Consider the following 19,528-nt stretch of genomic DNA (forward strand, 5'->3'; position numbering starts at 1 on the left):
TGTTTCATTCCCGGATTGACTGATATTGTCTCGCCTGGAAATGTAAATTTAAAATCTTTTTTTAAACCTCTCCAAACTCTGGAGATGACATCTCCAGGAGCATTCTTCCAAACAGCATCTAATGTTGTGTTAAGGTTATTTATAACAAGTGTAAAGGATAATTACAGTGTGTTATTACACGGGTCTATATTTGTGACCAACAGTATGAATCAATTTAATTACTTGAATATGTATATATTATATAAAGATAAGTCAAAGTGAGGAGATGTAGATACATTTATTGAAAGATAAAAAGAAAATACAGAGAATTTTTAATTTATATATGTCATAATTTAACACTGTACGTGTGGACGCCTGTGAGAGCTAATCAGACAATTCAGTAGCTTTCCTATGAACTATAACTCAATGAAATTGAGACTGCTATTGCTTGTTAACAATGTTATTCTAGTTAATTTGGTATTAGAAGCTTCCACCCAGGTATAACTTTATATATATGAAAATAATAGAGCAATTAAAAATCACGTCAATTAGCATCAACATTTATAAGAAAAAAATTAATAACTTTAGCAAACTCTTTTCCAGTTTTCTTTATCACAGAAATCAGACCATGTGCAGTACCTGAAAGAGAAACTTCCAGATGACCCTTTGCCATTTGTATACCTAAACAGGAAAAAGCACATGATTAAAAAAAAACAAAAACAAAAACACAGATTAAGTGAAAACCCATGTCTGAATGCACCTTCATCCTGGGGAGGCAGATTCACATGAGCATAGACGAGAAAGTGTTTGGCATTCCGCACAAAATCTGACCACTTTTATAGGCTGATAGAATTTTTGATTGGGGTTCAGCCAGGGTTCAAGTTTCCATTTTTCACCATTGGGGGTCACATGATTGACCGGTTTGTGGAACGTTGTCAGGTATGACCCAAGCGTCACTCTGTGGGGAAAATCTGACGAGTTTGTACCAGGTTGTGTGTCGTGACTGATCTGTGTGTTAATTCACATAGAGATGTGGTGCCAAAGGAAAAATGACCGTGTTTAAGAGGTGGTGCAGAGGAAACTCTTCCATGGAATGAGTGTGTGTGTGTGTGTGTGTGTGTGTGTGTGTGTGTGCGCGTGCGTGCGTGTGTGTGCGTGTGGATGAGACAGCTCTCCTAGAGTTGTATGAATCACTACTGTCGTGTATGTGTTTAACTGTCCTCCCTTTTCTTATTACCTGTTCGCAAATGTGCAAATCTAATTTAGGGCTACTGTCATTCATTATCTTTATTTATTGTGTTGGCATACCTGAATTCTTAATTAATAATTAGTACTTACTGCGATGCAGCGCTGTAGCTGCTGATAATGTTTTCAGCTTTGGAAGTGATCACAGAGCAAAACTTGCATGATATGACCTGATAATAACTGACTGAAAAGTTAGAATAACAACTCTCCTGGGAGTCATTCTTTAACAAGAAAAGATATCAGGCAGCTGCTGGTGCAACAAGCAAACGCACTATGAAACATTAATGTCTCCTCAAAATGTACCAGTACATCCAGTCGGAGCACAGATGTTTCACTGAATAGTGAGTGGGAAAAAAATTTGATTTGCAAGTGGTACTAGAGGAAAAACCAGACGATTACTGAAGAAATAATTTATCTTTTGGGGATTTTTTTATACATTGTAAGAAAAGAAAGACACTTCATTCAGTAGTTGAGGAGCTATTTCAGTCTGTACTACAAATAGCAACCTCATGGTAGCACTAAAGGAAGAGTCATGAGATTATATAGGTCAATAGGAATCATCTTGTTGTGACCGTGAATTCTCAGGGCAAACCTGTGTAGATATTTTTGTCTCAACCAAAGTGTTGAAGTGACCATCAGACTGACACACGTGCTACTAGCCTGCCTACTGCTTTTGTGTCCCGCCAACAGTCCAAATAAAAAAAAACAACAACTATTTAATTTACAATAATTCATTTAAAATAGAATAATGCACCTATTGCTAACTTTTTCAGTTTACTTTTCATTCCATGACAGCAGTATAGAGCTACATACTGTCAATTAGTCAGTTATTCTTGATTTACAATGTAGAATCTATTGGTAATATTTGTCTAGTAGTTTCGTTTAATTTTCCATCTTTTATAGCAGTTTTATCACTGATTAGTGTCCAGTTATTTGCACCTTGATGCCAGTGTACTTGTATTTCCGATTCTGGAGGTTTATGTTGGGGAAAAGAGGGTGAAAGATGCAACATGACCATTGCTCTCAGTGTAACCAGAGATTCTAGAAGGTGGGGGGGAACAAGGCAAAGATTTACTGTGGGCGTAAAGGCATATTCCATAAACATTGACACACACACCAGCTGCCTGGCAGCCTCACTAGACTGGGCCCCCTTTGGTCAGTGGCCTCTACTGTGTCTGTCCCGAGTCCGGTCTGAGGATATAGCATAGCTGCTGCAGCCGCCACCTGCTCTGCCAGTGTGACCTGTCTGTCAGCAGTGGCAGCGCACAGATAGACACTCCACAGTGTGGAGATATGAGTACAGGGTGCACTCAAGGGGTCAGACTGATGCAGGGTTTCACACAGACAGATGTGTATGCTTAATGATGGACTTGTACTTGCGGTTTTCAGCTTTGACACTCTTAACAGCCTTGCTTTGGGTACATGGATGTGTGCACACTCACCAATCCATGCTACACACACACAGGCGTGGACACAAACAGATTTTAAGCTGATAACTGAAACAGTGGATTTCAATGACTGCAGAGCTTAAATTATTTCTAAACATACATGCACATATACACATACATTTTGTAATTTCTCATTCTTTCTGTTTGTGCTAGTCAACATGCAGTTCCTGCATACCTCGAACACCTTCCCGTCAACACACCAAAAATCAATCCAAAAAGAAATCATTTTATTTAGTGTTGTTCAACTGTGTGTTTATTTTCTTTCAACTTTGTGAATGCAATGTAAAACTCAAATGAAATTAATTAAATTTGCCTTTTTTTCTGGACCTTTTTACAGGACGAAATGAGTTGATCGCACGGTACATCAAACTTCGCACGGGGAAAACGCGGACCAGGAAACAAGTGAGTCCTCCCAAACTTCACCCCCCTCATTTTTGAAGTCCTTTCCTGCTGAGTGATGCCCTAACACTCTGGGTGCCCCCCTACCACTCAACCCCCTCTCCGTTCTGCTCAGAAGGCAAGAGATGACGATTGATTTAGGGCCAGGACCCAATGTACGGATGCTATAGGCTCAAATGTCAGTGTTTTTTTTTCTTCACCACGACATGGATTTGGTTGTTGTTAGATGAGGCAAGAAGCTTGGGGATGTGGAATATGGATGGGAGATGAGATTGGTGAGGGATTTGGAACTCTATCCTGAGTATGGTATCTGATATGGATAGACTGATGTATGGGTACTGATGGATACGGATTGAAAGGGTCCCCGCTAAGTCATCTGGCAGAGTCAGCGCGGGAAGGAAAAGGAATGATTGGTGATGAGAGGAGAATGTAGCAGTGAGGGATCAGAGACGTTTGAGAGGAAGAGGGGCAGCAGCTGGGTTAACTGCAGTAATCTGATGCCTGTATCCTAGAATATAAGAAATATCAATTTAAATAAACTACATTTCCTGTGAAGCAACATATATTTCTTCATTTGTTAGACAGATTTGTTCTGAATTGAAGAAATGCTATCAATGTCATCAGTTTCTAATTTGAAGTCAGTTAACATTTCTTAACTCCTTGTATCTGTGGTGTAGGTCACCGCTCAGTGAGCTGAACATCTAAATGAAAATAATGTGTGTTTTACACATTTCAGTCCACAGATTTGTTTTTACTGAATGGATGCTGTTTCATAGAGATTTTACTATTTTAATTGGTCCATTTTAACAGAAAAAGATATATCCTTGACTAATTCTTGCTTTTACTGATTCATGTGTGTAGGTTTATTGTTGTTGTTATTTATGTCCATCACTTTTGGAAACCAGGGGAGATTTCACAGTTTTTTGGTTAAGTGGAAATGGCAAAAACAAATTTTAAATGAAAAACAGCATAAAAACCAAGGCCCCATCGACTAACAAAAGTTATATCACATTGGTTCAGTTTATGCACATTGACTTCAGTTATAATCATTTTCTGAACCTGCGCCTCCTGTACACGGTTGCTGGGGGCAAGATCATGTCCGAGGATGCATTAGGGGAGAGGCAGGGGGACAGGGTGCCAAACTCTCACATGTTTAGCCAATTTAGTCTCCATTTCCCCTGCATTACTTTGGACGGATCAGCCCCTATGAGGAATCCATGCCCCTGGCAAACTGCATCAGAACGCAAGCTTCTAACCTGATACCTACTGTTTACAGCCCAGTACAATGAATGATTTAGGTCTGTAAAGTTCATTTCCCCTTTAATAACAGCAGTATGTGAGGGGGATTTTTTAACTCGCGTTTAGATAATGTTTAGGCCATGGTCTCTTTGAATTGCAGGTAGGGGTGCTGTCACATTTTTTGATCCACCCTTTGCTCCTCTCCAGTTCTACAGTCTCACCAAAATACGATCACTTTCAGCTGCAAAAACACCAAGTTTGAAGTCCTAAAACCGAGCAGCAATGTCACATCTGCTCTCTGTTCCGTTCAAATTGGGTTGATTTTATTGTTCATTAGACGAGCCCCCAAAAAATAACATCTCCAACTGACAGTTTCACAACGATGCTCACTTGAAGCAGATCATGTACACGACCTTCCACATAAACAAGCACACGTTCCATTTGAAGGCAGATTATGGTTTAAACCTACATCTGTCTTGCTGTGAGGCACTAAACCACCATCCAATTAAGCTGGAAAAGAGCTACAGTAAATTCAATTCTTAACTTGGCTGTGTTATCTGTGTCCTCCAGGTGTCCAGTCATATCCAGGTTCTCGCACGACGGAAGGCCAGAGAGATCCAGGTGAAGCTGAAGGTACGATACGTGAGTCAACCTTTTATCTGTTCTCTATATACTTCATTAATTTCATACTCTTGATGGTCTTTGCTAGAGAAAAAATCTCTATGTTTCTAAATCCTACTGCAGATATTAAGTTTTGTGATGTACACGACGCCAGAGAAAATGTCTGAATTTAGGATGTGATTGGTATGTCGCAGTATTAGTATATGTTTATTTTAGAGATTGACCTGTAACTAGACCTTCATCAGATCATGGTGCCTTAACTCAGCTTCGGTTATCATGTTTTTTATTCAAGTTAAGCAGCAACAGATGAAAAGATGATGAAAACCTGTTATACAATATTATTTTCTCATAATAAAGTTTCATTTTTATTAAAGGAGTTTGCCACCAATGACCCTGCACTACCATGTATTCACATTCTATTAACACTCAGGCACAAACAGTTGGCCATTTTAATTGCAAATTCTAATTGATGCTGATTTTAAATGGGATGCTGAGACATTTCGATGAAATGTGAACAAATTTCAGTGAGCCAGAGGCTTACTGTGTATGATTATGAGCAGATGCAATTGTCGAGGAAACAAATTAATCCCTGCATTATTCCTTGCAGGTATTACATTTGGTAAGCGCCACAATGAAAGTTTTCCGATGTGGTACGCTGAGAGCTTGCACATCCCTGTCTCTCCAGTACTTTCTCAGTTTGCATTTCTCACTCACATACTCACAGTCACAGCAGGTAACAGGACTCTCCCTCACCTTGGACGGAAGCCATGAGGGTTCAGCTGGCAGGGCTCGGCGCTGGTCACAGGGTTAGCCTCTGTGACAGGTTTTTTAAATACATCTTTGGTGGGTGTAACTGAGATCCCGACCACATGTACCTCCCCATATTTCAGCTATGCCCTTGTGTTAGCCAGTTCTGCAGAGAAGAATGCACCGCATGGCCTTGCCCATTAGGGCTGGGTGGCAATACTTATAGTCCTCTGTGATTTGGAAACTGCTGAAGGAGTGGATTCAGAAACAAGAGGTGTATCACTTTAAGCGCAAGAATGACAACTGTGCCGCTATGTCAGACCTTTTTAATGGTGTTGCAATTCTGATCATAATTATTAATATTTCGCCATGCTGAATGCATTGTCTTCCAGTGTGACCTCCAACAGAAGCTGCTTGTCATCACTGGCTCTTCCCCTGCCAAAGCAATAAACTTAACTCTTGACTCAAAGCCTCTTGACTGTAATATCACCTTATCCAGCTCTCTGCCTGGCAGGGATTCACCGATGATGCAAGCTGGCCTCAGCCCTTCATTTCCCTTTTTAGGGCTCTACTTGAGTTACTGGTGAAGTGGGGCGCAGACTTAAAAGGAGTCCGACTGCTCTCCCTTTGCGTAACTGTCTGTTTGTCCCACTCTCACCCTCTATCCCCCTCTTTAGGACCAGGCTGCCAAAGACAAGGCAATGCAGAGTATGGCCACCATGTCCTCAGCCCAAATAATCTCACCCACAGCCTTCCAGAACAAGATGGCTCTCCAGGGCCTCTCTAGGCCGGCTTACCCCTCTTCTGGTGGGGTGAGTCACTGACCGGAGTCCCCTTCACCATCTTAGTTAGATTTACCAAAAAGCCAATTTAGAACTACAATAATTGTGCATGTTAAATTTATGAACTAGTGAAAGTGCAACTGCAAAATGAAGTTACAACAGAAACATATACTGCACAGTATCTCTCACTTATTTCAAGTATGTATTTGTGTAAAAAATAGAGATTGACATAGAATTTTTTTTGTCTTTTTGACAATAGAGGCACATAAAATGGGGGCTTTCTTTTTAAAGATTCAGTTGTGTGCTCACAATTGTGTGAGTATTAGTGTCATGGTGGCAATGTGTAACATAGTTATCACTTTACATTTTTCCAGTTTTGGCACGGGGCACTTCCAGGACAGCCAGGAGGCCACGAAGAGTGAGTTGCTATTCTTTATTTTTTAGTGTACAGTGTTTTATATCAGTCATTTCTAATGAGATTTGCTAAAAAAAAAAACTGTCATACAAATTTGAGTCAGGGAATATATCTCAGAACAAATTAAAACATATCCGTGCAATTATAAAGAAAAGTCTTCAGCTGCCTGACATTCAGCATGCCACTCTGCCCCCTGCGTCTTTAGAGGTCAGGCGGTCCAATTAGTATGTGAGATGGGGTCATGAGGCAGAGACGGTGCATAACATGCCTCTCCCTCTTGCCTGTCTCGTCTCTCCAGCATTAAGCCCTTCTCCCAGCAGAGTTACGCCATGCAAGCGTCTGGCCCGGCCCCCATAGCAGGTGGGTGCTCTTTCTCTATCCTGCTGTGTTGACAGAGAGCTGTCAGACTGGCAAAGTGATGAGACAACCGGACTGATGACCAAGACCTTGCACAAAGCGCACTCACTGACTTTCTTTTCACGTTTTGCACTTGAATCACACATTTCAGCTGTCACTGCCCTCTTCTTTCCAGGTTATGAAAGCTCAGCTGGGCTGTCCATGTCTCCCGGTGCCCCCCCTTGGCAGGGTAGAAGTATTGCCAGCTCCAAGCTCCGAATGCTGGAGTTCTCCGCCTTCTTGGAGCAACCTCAAGACCCAGAGACTGTGAGTGGATAAGACTGGAGCCAAGTATGATAAGACCATGATTCAAAAGTGTTCTTACAACACTGCTGTTGAGTGATCTACTCAAATTATTTCATTGTCATGCCTGTCAAGAGTTGGGAGTTAGATTAATTAATCATTTTTATGATCGAAAAGTTTTTACTTGTCATGTGCTCATTAAGGTAGTATCAAATATTAATGCAGTGTTTTCCCCCTTAACAAAATCCTTTTCTCACTTAAACTGACCCAAGCTGCTGGAATCATCTGCCACAGACTTTCACAGAAAATAAAACAATTCTTGAACTGAACAGTGACTCAAAGCTCCAGTAGATAACCAAAATAAATTGAATTCTTCCTCAGAAAATGGAGACATATTTGGGCAGGTGATGTTTAATTTAACACTGTCAGGTAGTTTTCGTTTTAAAGTTATATGATAGCAACTACCGAAGATGTCCAAGTGTAATTAACACAGAGAAACACAACAGATGATCCTGAATTACGTGAGGGACAAGGCTGGGACCCTTGAGGTGACATTAGAGTAAATATTTAATGACTCACAAGCTGAGTGTGACAGATTTCTGGGAGTACCCAACTAAAGTGGCAATTTAGCGGCATGACGATGAATATTTGAGCTCTGTTCAGCTTCTTATATGTATTTTGGTCTTTTCAGTTCAACAAGCACCTGTTTGTGCACATTGGCCAGTCCAACCCCAGCTACAGTGACCCCTATTTGGAGTCAGTGGATATCAGACAGATCTACGATAAATTTCCAGAGAAGAAAGGAGGGCTAAAGGAACTCTTTGACAAAGGGCCACACAACGCTTTCTTTCTCGTCAAATTCTGGGTACGGTATTTAAGTTTTTTTTTTCTTCTCTCTTTTTTGAGACGTCCAGTTCAAATCAAAACAGTTCCCAATCCACTGTGTTAATCCAGTGAAAATCCAACTGAAAAATTGAATATTAACTAATTCTAATTTCTATTAGTATCTGTTTTAGCAAATGTTTAGCAATTTGGAGCAAATACTGTACATGTGGTATGCCTCCTACATCCTCAAGTCATGAAGGTGAAGTGAAAGTACAGTGAATAATCTTGTTAATGTTTTGAAGCACCTGTTAGCTGTTAATGTTCAAATAGTGTTAATTGTGTTGCAATGACTTACGCAGTGGAGTTGAAGGCCTGAAGGACAATTTTAGAGTTGAAGTAATGGAAAGTCTTTGCTCTAATGACCTGATTGGTGGTTTATATGCTAGCAAAAAAAAGGCATTGCTGCACAGGATGCATTTGGCATGGGTGTGTTTGTATATGTCTCTGATGTGTGTGTGATTGTGTGTGACAGCAGCCTTGGGGAGAGTGGCAGGCTTGATCTTTCACCAGGGGAAATGTGAGCCCAGGCACCTGTCCCTGTGCTATTAGACTGAGTCCAACAGTCATAGACCCCCCCCCCCCCACACACACACACACACACACTCCCCACCATGCACTTATTTATAGATAAGTGCACACACGCACACAGACAAACACACAACACCTGCAATTTGACATCCATCACAGATTGAGCGTAAAGCACTTATTCAACTGGAGATACAGAGAAAAGTTTGCAGAATTGTAAAAACAGGAACTGTGGGAAGATAAAGAGGACAAAACATGCGGTGATTGATAGGCAAAGATTGAGAAAAGGTGGCGTATGGTGTGTAACTGGACACCCTCACTATGACAACACTCTACAATACTGGAGGAATTGGCTGGGCCTTTCAAGTAGCATCCAAGTGACCGTGCACAACAGTGCTTGATGAGAGGCCAGTCATCCTGACTGCAAAGACAAAATTGTGCATGTTTGAAATTTACAGCGCTCTGAAGAGATAACGGGTTTTAATGGTTAACTATCATGTTTTCTAAAGCTTTGAACATCACATTCAGAATGCTCATTGAGAAGAAACCAGATGAGATTAGATGTTGATGTGAACCCACAAAGCCTCTCGACTATCTGTAATCTGCCATGTGTAGACAAACAGAGTCCTGCGAGAGCTGGAGCTCATGACCACAGCGTGGTAGGCGGAGGCGTTAGCCTGGAAGCTTACTTGCAACACAGCACTTAACCTGCTCTGTACAGTTTCATATCATCATCTTCATCATTTACAAATAAGACGGGGGGCGGGGGGATTCATGGAGGAGATGCTTCACCCTACCTCCCTTTTTACTAAAAAGAAGTGCTCACCTCTGCGTGACATGTGCACTCTGGTTGAAACACTGGTGATCTGCTCAGGGATCCAGAACAGAAAGTCCCTCTTGCTCTTAGAAATTATAAGTTGTTACTCAAGAAAAGTTCATAAGCAGAAACTGCAGTCACATGAGCTCACAATTGTCTTTTAGATTCACATTTTCATTTGCAGAATCATGAAATTGTGTCACTAAACACGCTCTTACAGTCACAAGCACAAACCATAATGTTTCCTGTTGGTTTTACTCTTTCTTCAAGTTCATCAACTGCAAAATGCCACCAGTGAGAGCAATTTATTTACAAAAAAAAAAAAACAAACTTAGCTGATTTGTGAGATGGTTTTTATTCGCTACACCAGCTTCATTAGGTGACTACGGTACCTACTTTGAAATTCTGAAATCTTACTGAAGAAACTTTTGGCTCCGTTTCTTTTGTCAAAAATGTAATTTTAGGACATTGAGAGTAATTGTACATTATAGTGTTGCTTGAGTTGCTGTTTGGGGTGCCAAAGACTATGAATGTCAAGTTCAAAGTATATCACCTTGCAATCTCATGCCACCAGATGGCTTTGTATGTATGGCATTGCCCTTCTCATATGTTTGACTTCCACATTATTTATTGTGGAGAGATAAAAGACATTTGTGAGTGACACCATATTGGAAGAAGTCTCCTCCAGTCCTTGGGAAGAGCAGCTGGCCAGATCAATGGCATTTGATTCAGGGGTGAGAGCAGGAGGGGAAGAGAAGCCCTGTCGTATATCATAAAGAAAAAGAGAGCAGCAAAGCAATAAAAAACAAGAGATAGAAATAGAGACACAGATAGTGTGAACAAGAGAAAGAGATGGCAGGAGGAATGGTTGGTGGCGTGCAACCAACAAGACATTTGTCAGTGAAATATTACTCTCTTGATTCATGTCGGAGCCCAGTGGAGTCAACAGTTATGACACATGCAACTCCCCGCTTGAGGAAAACAAGCTCATAACACTGTTTGCTTTAAGTGTGTTCATCTTATAGTATCCCAAGGGTGTCCTCCAATTCTCAAGGCATCCCTGACAAAACACAGAAATGCTACAGAGCAGCTGGGCATTTCAACACCCATTCTTGGGGAAAGAGTATTGAGGATGCTCTTGGCAGTGAAAATAAGCCGAATTAAATTCTAAACACATCTGAAAATACAATAATCTTATTTAAACCATCATAAAGGACAGGAGAAACCTATTTGATGTTGCCGTTGTGACACAGCCACGTGGCAGGTCATGACTCGGGGGTGTGCTGAGGCACAGGTTGGCATGGTGACGGTGACAGGCGGATGGCCCACCTCCAAAGCTATGGCATTCTAGATTGAATTTCCAGCAAACCCCCCTTTCGGCCAGTGGCTGCCCTGCCCCACCTCCCTCCGCCCTCGTCGCCCCCTCAGTGCCCGTGGCCCTGTCCTAACAGATTGTCTCACGCCTTTGAAGTGCCGAGGGAATCTGATTTGAGCTGGCTCTGCTAAATTGTTACACAGCCAGCCTGCCCACCATGATCTAATCAGCCAATTGCATGCTGCTGATTGTAATTGGATGAATTCCCTCGCAGGCTGTTAGGGAAGCAGGGAATGGCGGTTAGGGGAGGGTCACTAGGCCTCAGGGATGAAGACAAATAGAGGAATTACATCAGCCCGAGATGAAGATGAACAGGGTGATGAAGAGATGAGGAGGCTGAGCAGTGTCTCAATGGCCCATTAGGAGACAAGAGCCTAAGAGGGGAAAAGGTAAAACAGCCCAGCTGTCTCGTGGAGGAGAATTCACCTCAGTCTGATCTGAAATCAGATTATACTTGCCAGAGTTCAAACTTGAACTACTGGAAGGATCAGACATACAGTAGGTGAAACTGCATCCACCCAGGAATGAAGAAACTTCAGTGCCTTCAGACTTGAACATGTGATGATTTCATCATCCACAGTCAAGTCAAACGTAGCATTAACATGGTTTAAGATGATTAATGGCATTTTGATATCAGAGTCCAGGTAGTGCAACAGTCTGCCAACCAACACGGGGCAGCTGGTTTGAGTCCGTACCGACAATCCATACCAACACAGTTGGCCGTGTCTGCAGGCGGGGAAACTGTATGTGTTCTGGTCCCTGCTGTAATGTCTCTTCTGGTCTGTCAGGGTCCCTATTTCGGAATTTGGGGAATAGCATGATCCTACCATCCAGCACATTGCCTGGGTGAAACCCCTCTTCCTCAAGTGAAAGGATGCGACAGGTGAAGGAAGCGTGTGGTCGTCTGTGCTTCTCCCCAGAGCGTCAGAAAGGGACAAAGCAATGACCAGGAACAGCTCTGTAAGGGCGTATTGGCAGCGTACAGCTGGGGAGACGGACGGGTGTAAATGCAAAAGACAGATTTTAAATGAGGCACATAAAAGTAACATCCATGAGCTCTAACATCATTTAAGAGACAACATCACAATGTATGAGCTATCAGGTTACTAGATTCAAATGCCCTGAAACATTATATCTCTACAGTATTGGCAGATCAAAATCTTCTGCTTTATTTTGCATTACTGTAGAATGCATTAGACACACACACACACACAGACACACACACACACACACACAAGAAGGTACACAATCTTGGGAATCTGGAGGCTGGATTGACAGCGTTATAGTAGGTTATGGGATCAGGCCATTGGATGCCTCTTGGCTTTACAGAGAATCACTCTCAAGCTTTGTTGAGCTGCAACAGTCTTGGTAATGCCTCTTTGTCAAACTGACATGCATGTTTCTTGAGATCCATATCTGTGAGCAGAAACATAGAGCCTGGCATTTTGTTATAGATTATAGAAGTTGATACTTGTATATCCCTGAGGTTTCAGATGCTCAGTGTGATCTGGCACTTGTGTCCTCTGTAACAAGGTGGTGTCTTCAGGGAACCCTCATACACACTACACAATCTCGGTACCTTTTTAAAGTCAAATTTTACAAGTGTATCGATGTTTAGTTGGGTCTGATGTGTCTTATCTTTCTCTTCTGTCTAGGCGGACCTTAGTGTAAACCTGCAGGATGACAGCAGCTTTTTCTATGGCGTATCCAGCCAGTATGAGAGCTCTGAGAACATGATTATCACCTCATCCACCAAGGTCTGCTCTTTTGGCAAGCAGGTGGTAGAGAAAGTGGAGGTAATGGGAAGATCCTGGGGTTTATCAGGTTATTAATATCTAAACTTCCACAGGAGTATGCTTGACGTCAAACACATCCAGCATCCATTTCTGGCATTAAAGTCTCACTTAAAAGCTTATGTAATTTCTGATACTGAAAAGAAAAAGGTCCAATTGTGTTTACAGCCAAAGGGCACATTTCAGTAAATATCCGTTATCAGTCAAAAGCAGTTGTTTTACAGTATTTCAGAGTACACCAAATACTGTACGTGGGTCACCTGGGTCATTTATTAGTTTTCCATGTTTTGGAATATAGGAAAAACCGTAAAATTCTACCAAAGCTACTGTATGTCTAATCCATATGTTTAACCAGTATTGCATTTATTTAGGCTGTTCTCCATGATGCCCTGTTGATGATTGAGAAACGTTCACATCCGTCCCACCCTGTACTTTGAAACCTTTGTCCTCGAAGATTTTAGTCTAAAATTAAAGATAACACCATGAGGAGCTGCATTCATGATGTAAGAATGTATCTTTTGGTATAATTACAGATGTGTGCTTAAAAACAGTCATTTTTAGGTTGGGGTTTTTTTTTGGTAAACTAAAATGAATATGTGTGTTTGTGGAAATTCATGAAGATTTACCACAATTTTCAACGGTAGTGGCTGATATGCTATGAGTGGTTACAATTCAAGACATTTCAGTCACTGGCTGCTCTACAGATGAGCGCTATCTCCACATTAAGAGGTCACGACCATGTCAAAAAGCACCATCATCACCCTGCTACTGCTGCTGATGGAGATGAATTCCAGTCAATTACCGCTGATCTGTAGTCGGGAAACTGACATGAAAAAAATCTCCCTGGCATGATTAACTGTTATGCTTCCCGTTAAACAGAAACAATAGTGGCCCTGCCCCCACCTGCTGCTGATGGATTGTACAATATAAACACATACACACACATCCCAAGGTTTAGCCATGCGCCTCAGTAGGCCACATGATGATATTTAATGGCTTCATAATTTGATTACGGTTGTCACGAGAAATATGTTTATTGTCGTGTCTGGCATGCCATATGCTGCATTAGGTATATTATATTACACATATTACAGCTTATCACATAGATGTTCATTTCAGTGAATCAAATTGAGTTTCAGTGGAACATGTATCCCTCGTTTTTTTACTACAGATTTCTTATTTCATTCTTTAATGTGTTTAAATTCTTTTTCTCCATGTTGTATGTTCTGATATATTGTACTGCTCATTTTTATAGTGTATATTATCCTCTCTTCTAGACGGAGTACGCACGCTTTGAGAATGGGCGTTACGTGTTTCGGATCCACCGTTCCCCTTTATGTGAATACATGATCAACTTCATCCACAAGCTTAAGCACCTGCCGGAGAAGTACATGATGAACAGCGTACTGGAGAACTTCACTATCCTACAGGTACACACAGAAAACAGGATTTATGGAACATGTGTGTATAGAAATCTGGCCTTTTCTCTTTTGATGTTACTCAAGTAGCAGGAATAGAGTTTCAGAATGCATTGAGGAACATCATTTGTTATTTTTGCTGAGAGTTACATAAGAACACTGTTAACTGCCAACATGCTGGTACGCTACTATGCTGTAGTCAATATTTACTGGGAATTATTCCAAGATTGTTGGAATCCCTTTTTTGTTTTGGTTAGCAGTTTTGCTATATTCAGACCAAATCTGGGACTGGCAAAAAACACAGGTTCACTCGTTCATAAGATGGTAGGTAGAGGGGGTCTAGTTGTAGGAAATGTTAACACTGGATGTTTTACTCAAGCAGGTGTTCTTTGTTGTTTAATCCGGGTTTGCAAAGGCAGGTCCGCCAGTAGCACTGCATCACAACCAGCCGTAGGGGGAAAGAGAGGTGATACTTTAAGTCCATTCATTTTTTTCCCCCTTAAAATAATAAAATGAATATTGGAATATTTGAAAATAATTACCCCTTCCGTCTGCATGCTAACATGAAATTATAGCCAGCAGCTGGTTAGCTTGCATTAGCATGAAGACTGGAAATGGGTGCAAACATCTACCAGTAAGTATTTTAGAAATCCTAATATGTTCCAGTTTTTGAAAAATTATGATATTGCACCATTTTATTGTATTCTTTGTTGGTTTTAGGAGACATTATCAGCCCTGTTACCACAACTCTGGCCTCATTTGCACATCTCTTGTAAAGCGGAATAAAAAGCTGATCCTGACGTAATGAATGGAGATATTAGTCACAACACGAGGCGATACAGCACAGGACCACATGAGTGTTCCGGTGCTTTCGATTTCAAACTTCCCTGTCCAAGTATTGGAGTGCCATTAAAGGGTGTGAATCAGAAAAAGGGTGTGAATCAGAAAAACTGTACATTTCTTGACTTAGTTAATTGGTTATGATGTGACGTTACATGGATAAACGTGGCAGCCTATTAACACCTGGTGGTGGCAATTTTTAACTGCCAAGGAATTCTAATATTTTCCCAGTGTTTTCTTGCACAGTTAAAACATTTTGTCCTTTCTGCAGTAAGTTTCTGAATGAGTTGGTGTGCTTCTGAAAGGGTGGACAAAAAGAGGGAAGTGAATAGACTGGAGTGTATCACCATAGTAACAAAGTGGTCCTCAACACCAGGGTTCAAAGACATTGGTGTTCTTTCCATTGGTGGCTGCATTCCTACTGGCAGAGGGACAATGACCATATTGAGCCCACACTGACGACTACATGGCAGCATGTCATTAGGTTTCTCAATGGACTGATTTAGCTCATATTAGCCATGAACAGCTCATAAACAGATGCACATGCACGTACACACTGGCTCATATAGACAATAGATACATGCACACACAGACTCCACATTGCAAGGCTGAGCACAATGGATCAATATACAACACGTAACAAGTGTTGCATTCAATACAAACATAATGAAGCAACAAGGTTATGCGCTAATAACTAAAGGAACATTTTGACCAGAGAGCATGTGTATCATTTATTGACCTATAATGATTAAAATACAAGAGCAGAATAAATCCTTTCTTATGTGCTGAATGAACGCACAGAGACAACAAGTGTGTAAATCTAAAATAAAACACAGTGAGTGAAAGAAGAGTCAAATCCTGAAAAAGATGAAGTAAATGGCTTTACAAGAACGTACTGACAGTGCTATCCATCTTTTGCCAGGTAGTTTGATTCCTCCTGAAACACGCAGAGATGTCGCAAACTGTAACTGGGATTCAGTTGTTCTGCAGCAGCGTAAGCGGAGTGTTTTTTATGGAGATTCTGTCATTTTAAACGTGTATTGAGCCTCTTCAACGCACGTCAAGCCGTGGCGCGTGCGTCTTGCGAGACAAACATCGGTGTAGCTGCTCTGTCAGCAATGGTTATTGAGAGAAGCGTCCGTCTGTTCGCTTACCTGATGGACAGATTCATTGTGTTTCAGGCTTTATATTTGAACATAAACAACAACCTCTTCTGAATCTTGAACATTCAGTTCTTCAGAATTACCTGGCTGTTGTCAACCAAAATCGCTAACTCAACAGTTTATTAGAGGCGTACTCAGTAGAACACAGTGCAGTAAAAACCAAAGGAAATGGACTCTATTTATATTGTATGACAATGTTATATCAATCACCCTTATACACACACTGATGAGGGCTGCCATGCGAGGTGCCAGTCTACTCGAGTCATGCTGCCCCATGAGATTTTTCAGGGTGTTACTTGGATTTGTTCCAGAAGTTCATTGGGTTCACCCTTGGCCCACACTTCTCTCTTCCACCAGGTTTAATGAAAATTAGTCCAGCAGTTCCTGCGTAATCCTGTTGACAGAGAAAGAACGCATCTGGCACATGTTCAGACGTGTTGTTGTTTTAATTGTATAATTTCTAAGCTGCACCACCTTATAGGTCGGTCTGCTTTATGTAGCCTGTGAGGATGCTGCTTTGTCAATAAAGAGCTTCACAAAAAAAAAAGCTATTTCATTCTGAAAAGAGTGACACACTCCAGAGAAATGTTGACCACCCTGTAGCGCCGCTACAGAACCATTGCTGTACACACACTGCGCTGTTGTGTTAAAGGCTAACGTTACTTCTAACTTGATACGCGCATCACATAAACACACACACAACGTCTCTGGGTGGGCAGATATAGTCTGCAAGCATAAACCAGTAATTTTTGCCTCCACAAATTCACAATCAGTTTTAGTTGTATCTGCATTGTTGTGATTATCAAATAGCCCACCTCTAACATTTCACTCCTTTTTCTCTAATTATTTTCGTTGATGAAATTAGCTCTGGACTGTGGATACAAACAGAGCGGGGATTCTCTGTAATGACCTACAGAGCTTGCTATCATCTGAGCCATGTCGATCAGTTGGTCTTCATTCCAAATGGCCACTTGTTATGAAAATCTTAATGAATTGGAATGATGAGGTGAAGTGAAGTTCAAAACCAAGGAGGACATTTTGTGGGTGCCCTCCTGATTAAACTGCTTTGCCAAGTTCTCACCACACACACACACACACACACACACACACACACACACACACACACACACACACACACACTGTGTGCAGTGATTCGCTGAAGCTGACCATCTGATCTGACACGATTCAAAGACCATCGATGCTCGATAACACCCCATGTTGATTGACAGCCAACTGTGCGTCAGGAGCTTTACACATAGCTGCATCATCAATACGTTGATATCAAATTTGTTTGTATCTACAGGTGGTGACTAACAGGGACACACTGGAGACCCTGTTGTGTGTAGCCTACGTTTTTGAGGTGTCCACAAGCGAGCACGGCGCACAGCATCACATCTATAGGCTAGTCAAAGACTGACACATTTGGAACTTAACTACTTTAGACCCACTGTAGCACCTCAGTGAGCAACAACACTAAACAAAGGACTATTTCCTCTATAAGCTTAAAGCTGACTACAACTCAGTCAAGACTCCAGAAGTCATCGGTGTGCCCAGGAACACAACTACTGCTGAGGAAGAGGTGGATTTGGGACTGCGGAAACTGAAAAAAAGACTTTGTGTGAAAAGTGGCAAGAAAAAAAAAGAGGACCATGACACACTGTGGTCTCTATACCAAAGGAGCCAAATAGCCAAGAAGACATGCATGAGAAAGTTGTCATTGATGGTGTTTTTCATCTCATTTTACTAGTGCTTGTTTTTTATTTAGATTGTTGTACACATGCATGTGCCGGGGGTGTTTGCTACAGAGGTGTTTGGCTGTCTCAGGGTGCCACCCACTGACTTAAATATGAATAAGAATGGGGGGGAAAATAATTGAAAGTTGGCTGAGAATCCCTCTTTTGCACATCCATAAAATATCACTGTTTTTGATGCCAATCATTTGTGTTATTTGAGAATTTAAAGTAAATATGTACAGTACCACATCCATCTCCTCTAAACAAAGTTCTGAAAATAAGAGGCTAAAGTGATTTAAAAGAACAAATGTATTCATTTTGTTTGATGTTTAATGTTAAATGTTTCTTGTACTGTCTTACTGTTTTTGATTGAAAATGATCTGACTACAACAAAAGGCACATAATAACACTAACTTGAACAAAAATTGGATCTTTAAGCTGATTGCGGATGCCTGTAAGTGTAACTTGCCCTGAAGTGTCAGATAAAAAAAACAAGTATTTCTTACAAAAATCTCTGAGTGGTTTTGTTTATCTGTGAAATGTGTTGCTGCAACAAAGTTTTATTCTATATGTACGCAATATAAATCATGTTTCTCAAAACAAAGCTTTCTCTCATCTTTTTTAAAAAATTCTAATCTATCCAGGCCAATCGTCAGGTTACTCATCAGGTACGTATACATTGAATGCTTGTCTACAGTACTGCTGGAACATGGTGAGCTATTTTTGACTGCAGTCTTAATATTTGCTAACTGCAGGGATCTCAGAACCCTTTGTCCACATCTGCTGCTTTTATTCCACTACAGAACTGGTTATTGTGTTTATAGTGTTCCATGTGTGACAGAAACGTAGCAAAGTTGTCAACGTACAAACTAAATCTGGATTCTTTAATTCATTTTGAGTTTGATTGATTTTTGTTTGTATTTGATTCATCATTCATCATCATTGTGAGTTCCCTGGAGTCTGAGGTGATGTCAGTTTACCCCTTAATGATCTAAAACAGAGGTGTCGAACCCTTGCATTCAAGAGGCTGGAGCTTCTAAATACTTCTTGCATAAATTATTGAAATTTGGGGCAGCACGGTGGTGCAGTGGTTTGTACTGTCGTCTCACAGGAAGAACGTTGCGGGTTTGAGTCCCGGCTCGAGCACGAGATCTTTCTGTGTGGAGTCTCCATGTTCTCCCTGTGTCTGTGTGGGTTCTCTCTGGTACTCCGGCTTCCTCCCACAGTCCAAAGACATCAAGAGGGGACGAGGCTGATTGATACTCTAAATTGACTGTAGGTGTGGCTGTGAGTGTGAATGGTTGTCTGTCTCTATGTGTTGGCCCTGCCATAGACTGGTGACCTGTCCAGGGTGAACCCTGCCTCTCGACCGGAGGCTGCTGGGATAGGCTCCCCCCCCGTGATCCCTAACAGGATAACCAGTAGAAAATGGATGGGTGATTGAAATTCATCATTTTTGCATTGA

The 19,528-nt window shown here is 41.3% G+C and overlaps 1 protein-coding gene across 3 annotated transcripts in view; it reads left to right on the top strand.

The window, feature by feature from the left end:
- The window catches only part of tead4 (TEA domain transcription factor 4), a 29,088-nt gene extending 10,390 nt beyond the window's left edge, over positions 1–18,698 (top strand). The window contains exons 2-11 of one of the 3 annotated variants that reach the window (XM_086207876.1): positions 3,010–3,074; positions 4,881–4,952; positions 6,356–6,490; positions 6,835–6,878; positions 7,174–7,235; positions 7,408–7,538; positions 8,206–8,379; positions 12,772–12,912; positions 14,187–14,339; positions 17,634–18,698. In XM_086207876.1, coding sequence (XP_086064002.1) covers positions 3,010–3,074; positions 4,881–4,952; positions 6,356–6,490; positions 6,835–6,878; positions 7,174–7,235; positions 7,408–7,538; positions 8,206–8,379; positions 12,772–12,912; positions 14,187–14,339; positions 17,634–17,747 — 1,091 coding nt within the window. In that variant the 3' untranslated portion in view covers positions 17,748–18,698. Of the gene's footprint in view, positions 1–3,009; positions 3,075–4,880; positions 4,953–6,355; positions 6,491–6,834; positions 6,879–7,173; positions 7,236–7,407; positions 7,539–8,205; positions 8,380–12,771; positions 12,913–14,186; positions 14,340–15,047; positions 15,198–17,633 lie in introns of those variants that run through there. The other 2 variants (XM_086207874.1, XM_086207875.1) reach the window with 2 other exon arrangements.
- Positions 18,699–19,528: the final 830 nt, after the last annotated feature.

Source organism: Aulostomus chinensis, chromosome 7 (assembly GCF_037954235.1).
Source record: "Aulostomus chinensis isolate RoL2024-O1b breed Wild chromosome 7, RoL_Achi_v1.0, whole genome shotgun sequence".
In the NCBI taxonomy this organism is placed as follows: domain Eukaryota; kingdom Metazoa; phylum Chordata; class Actinopteri; order Syngnathiformes; family Aulostomidae; genus Aulostomus; species Aulostomus chinensis.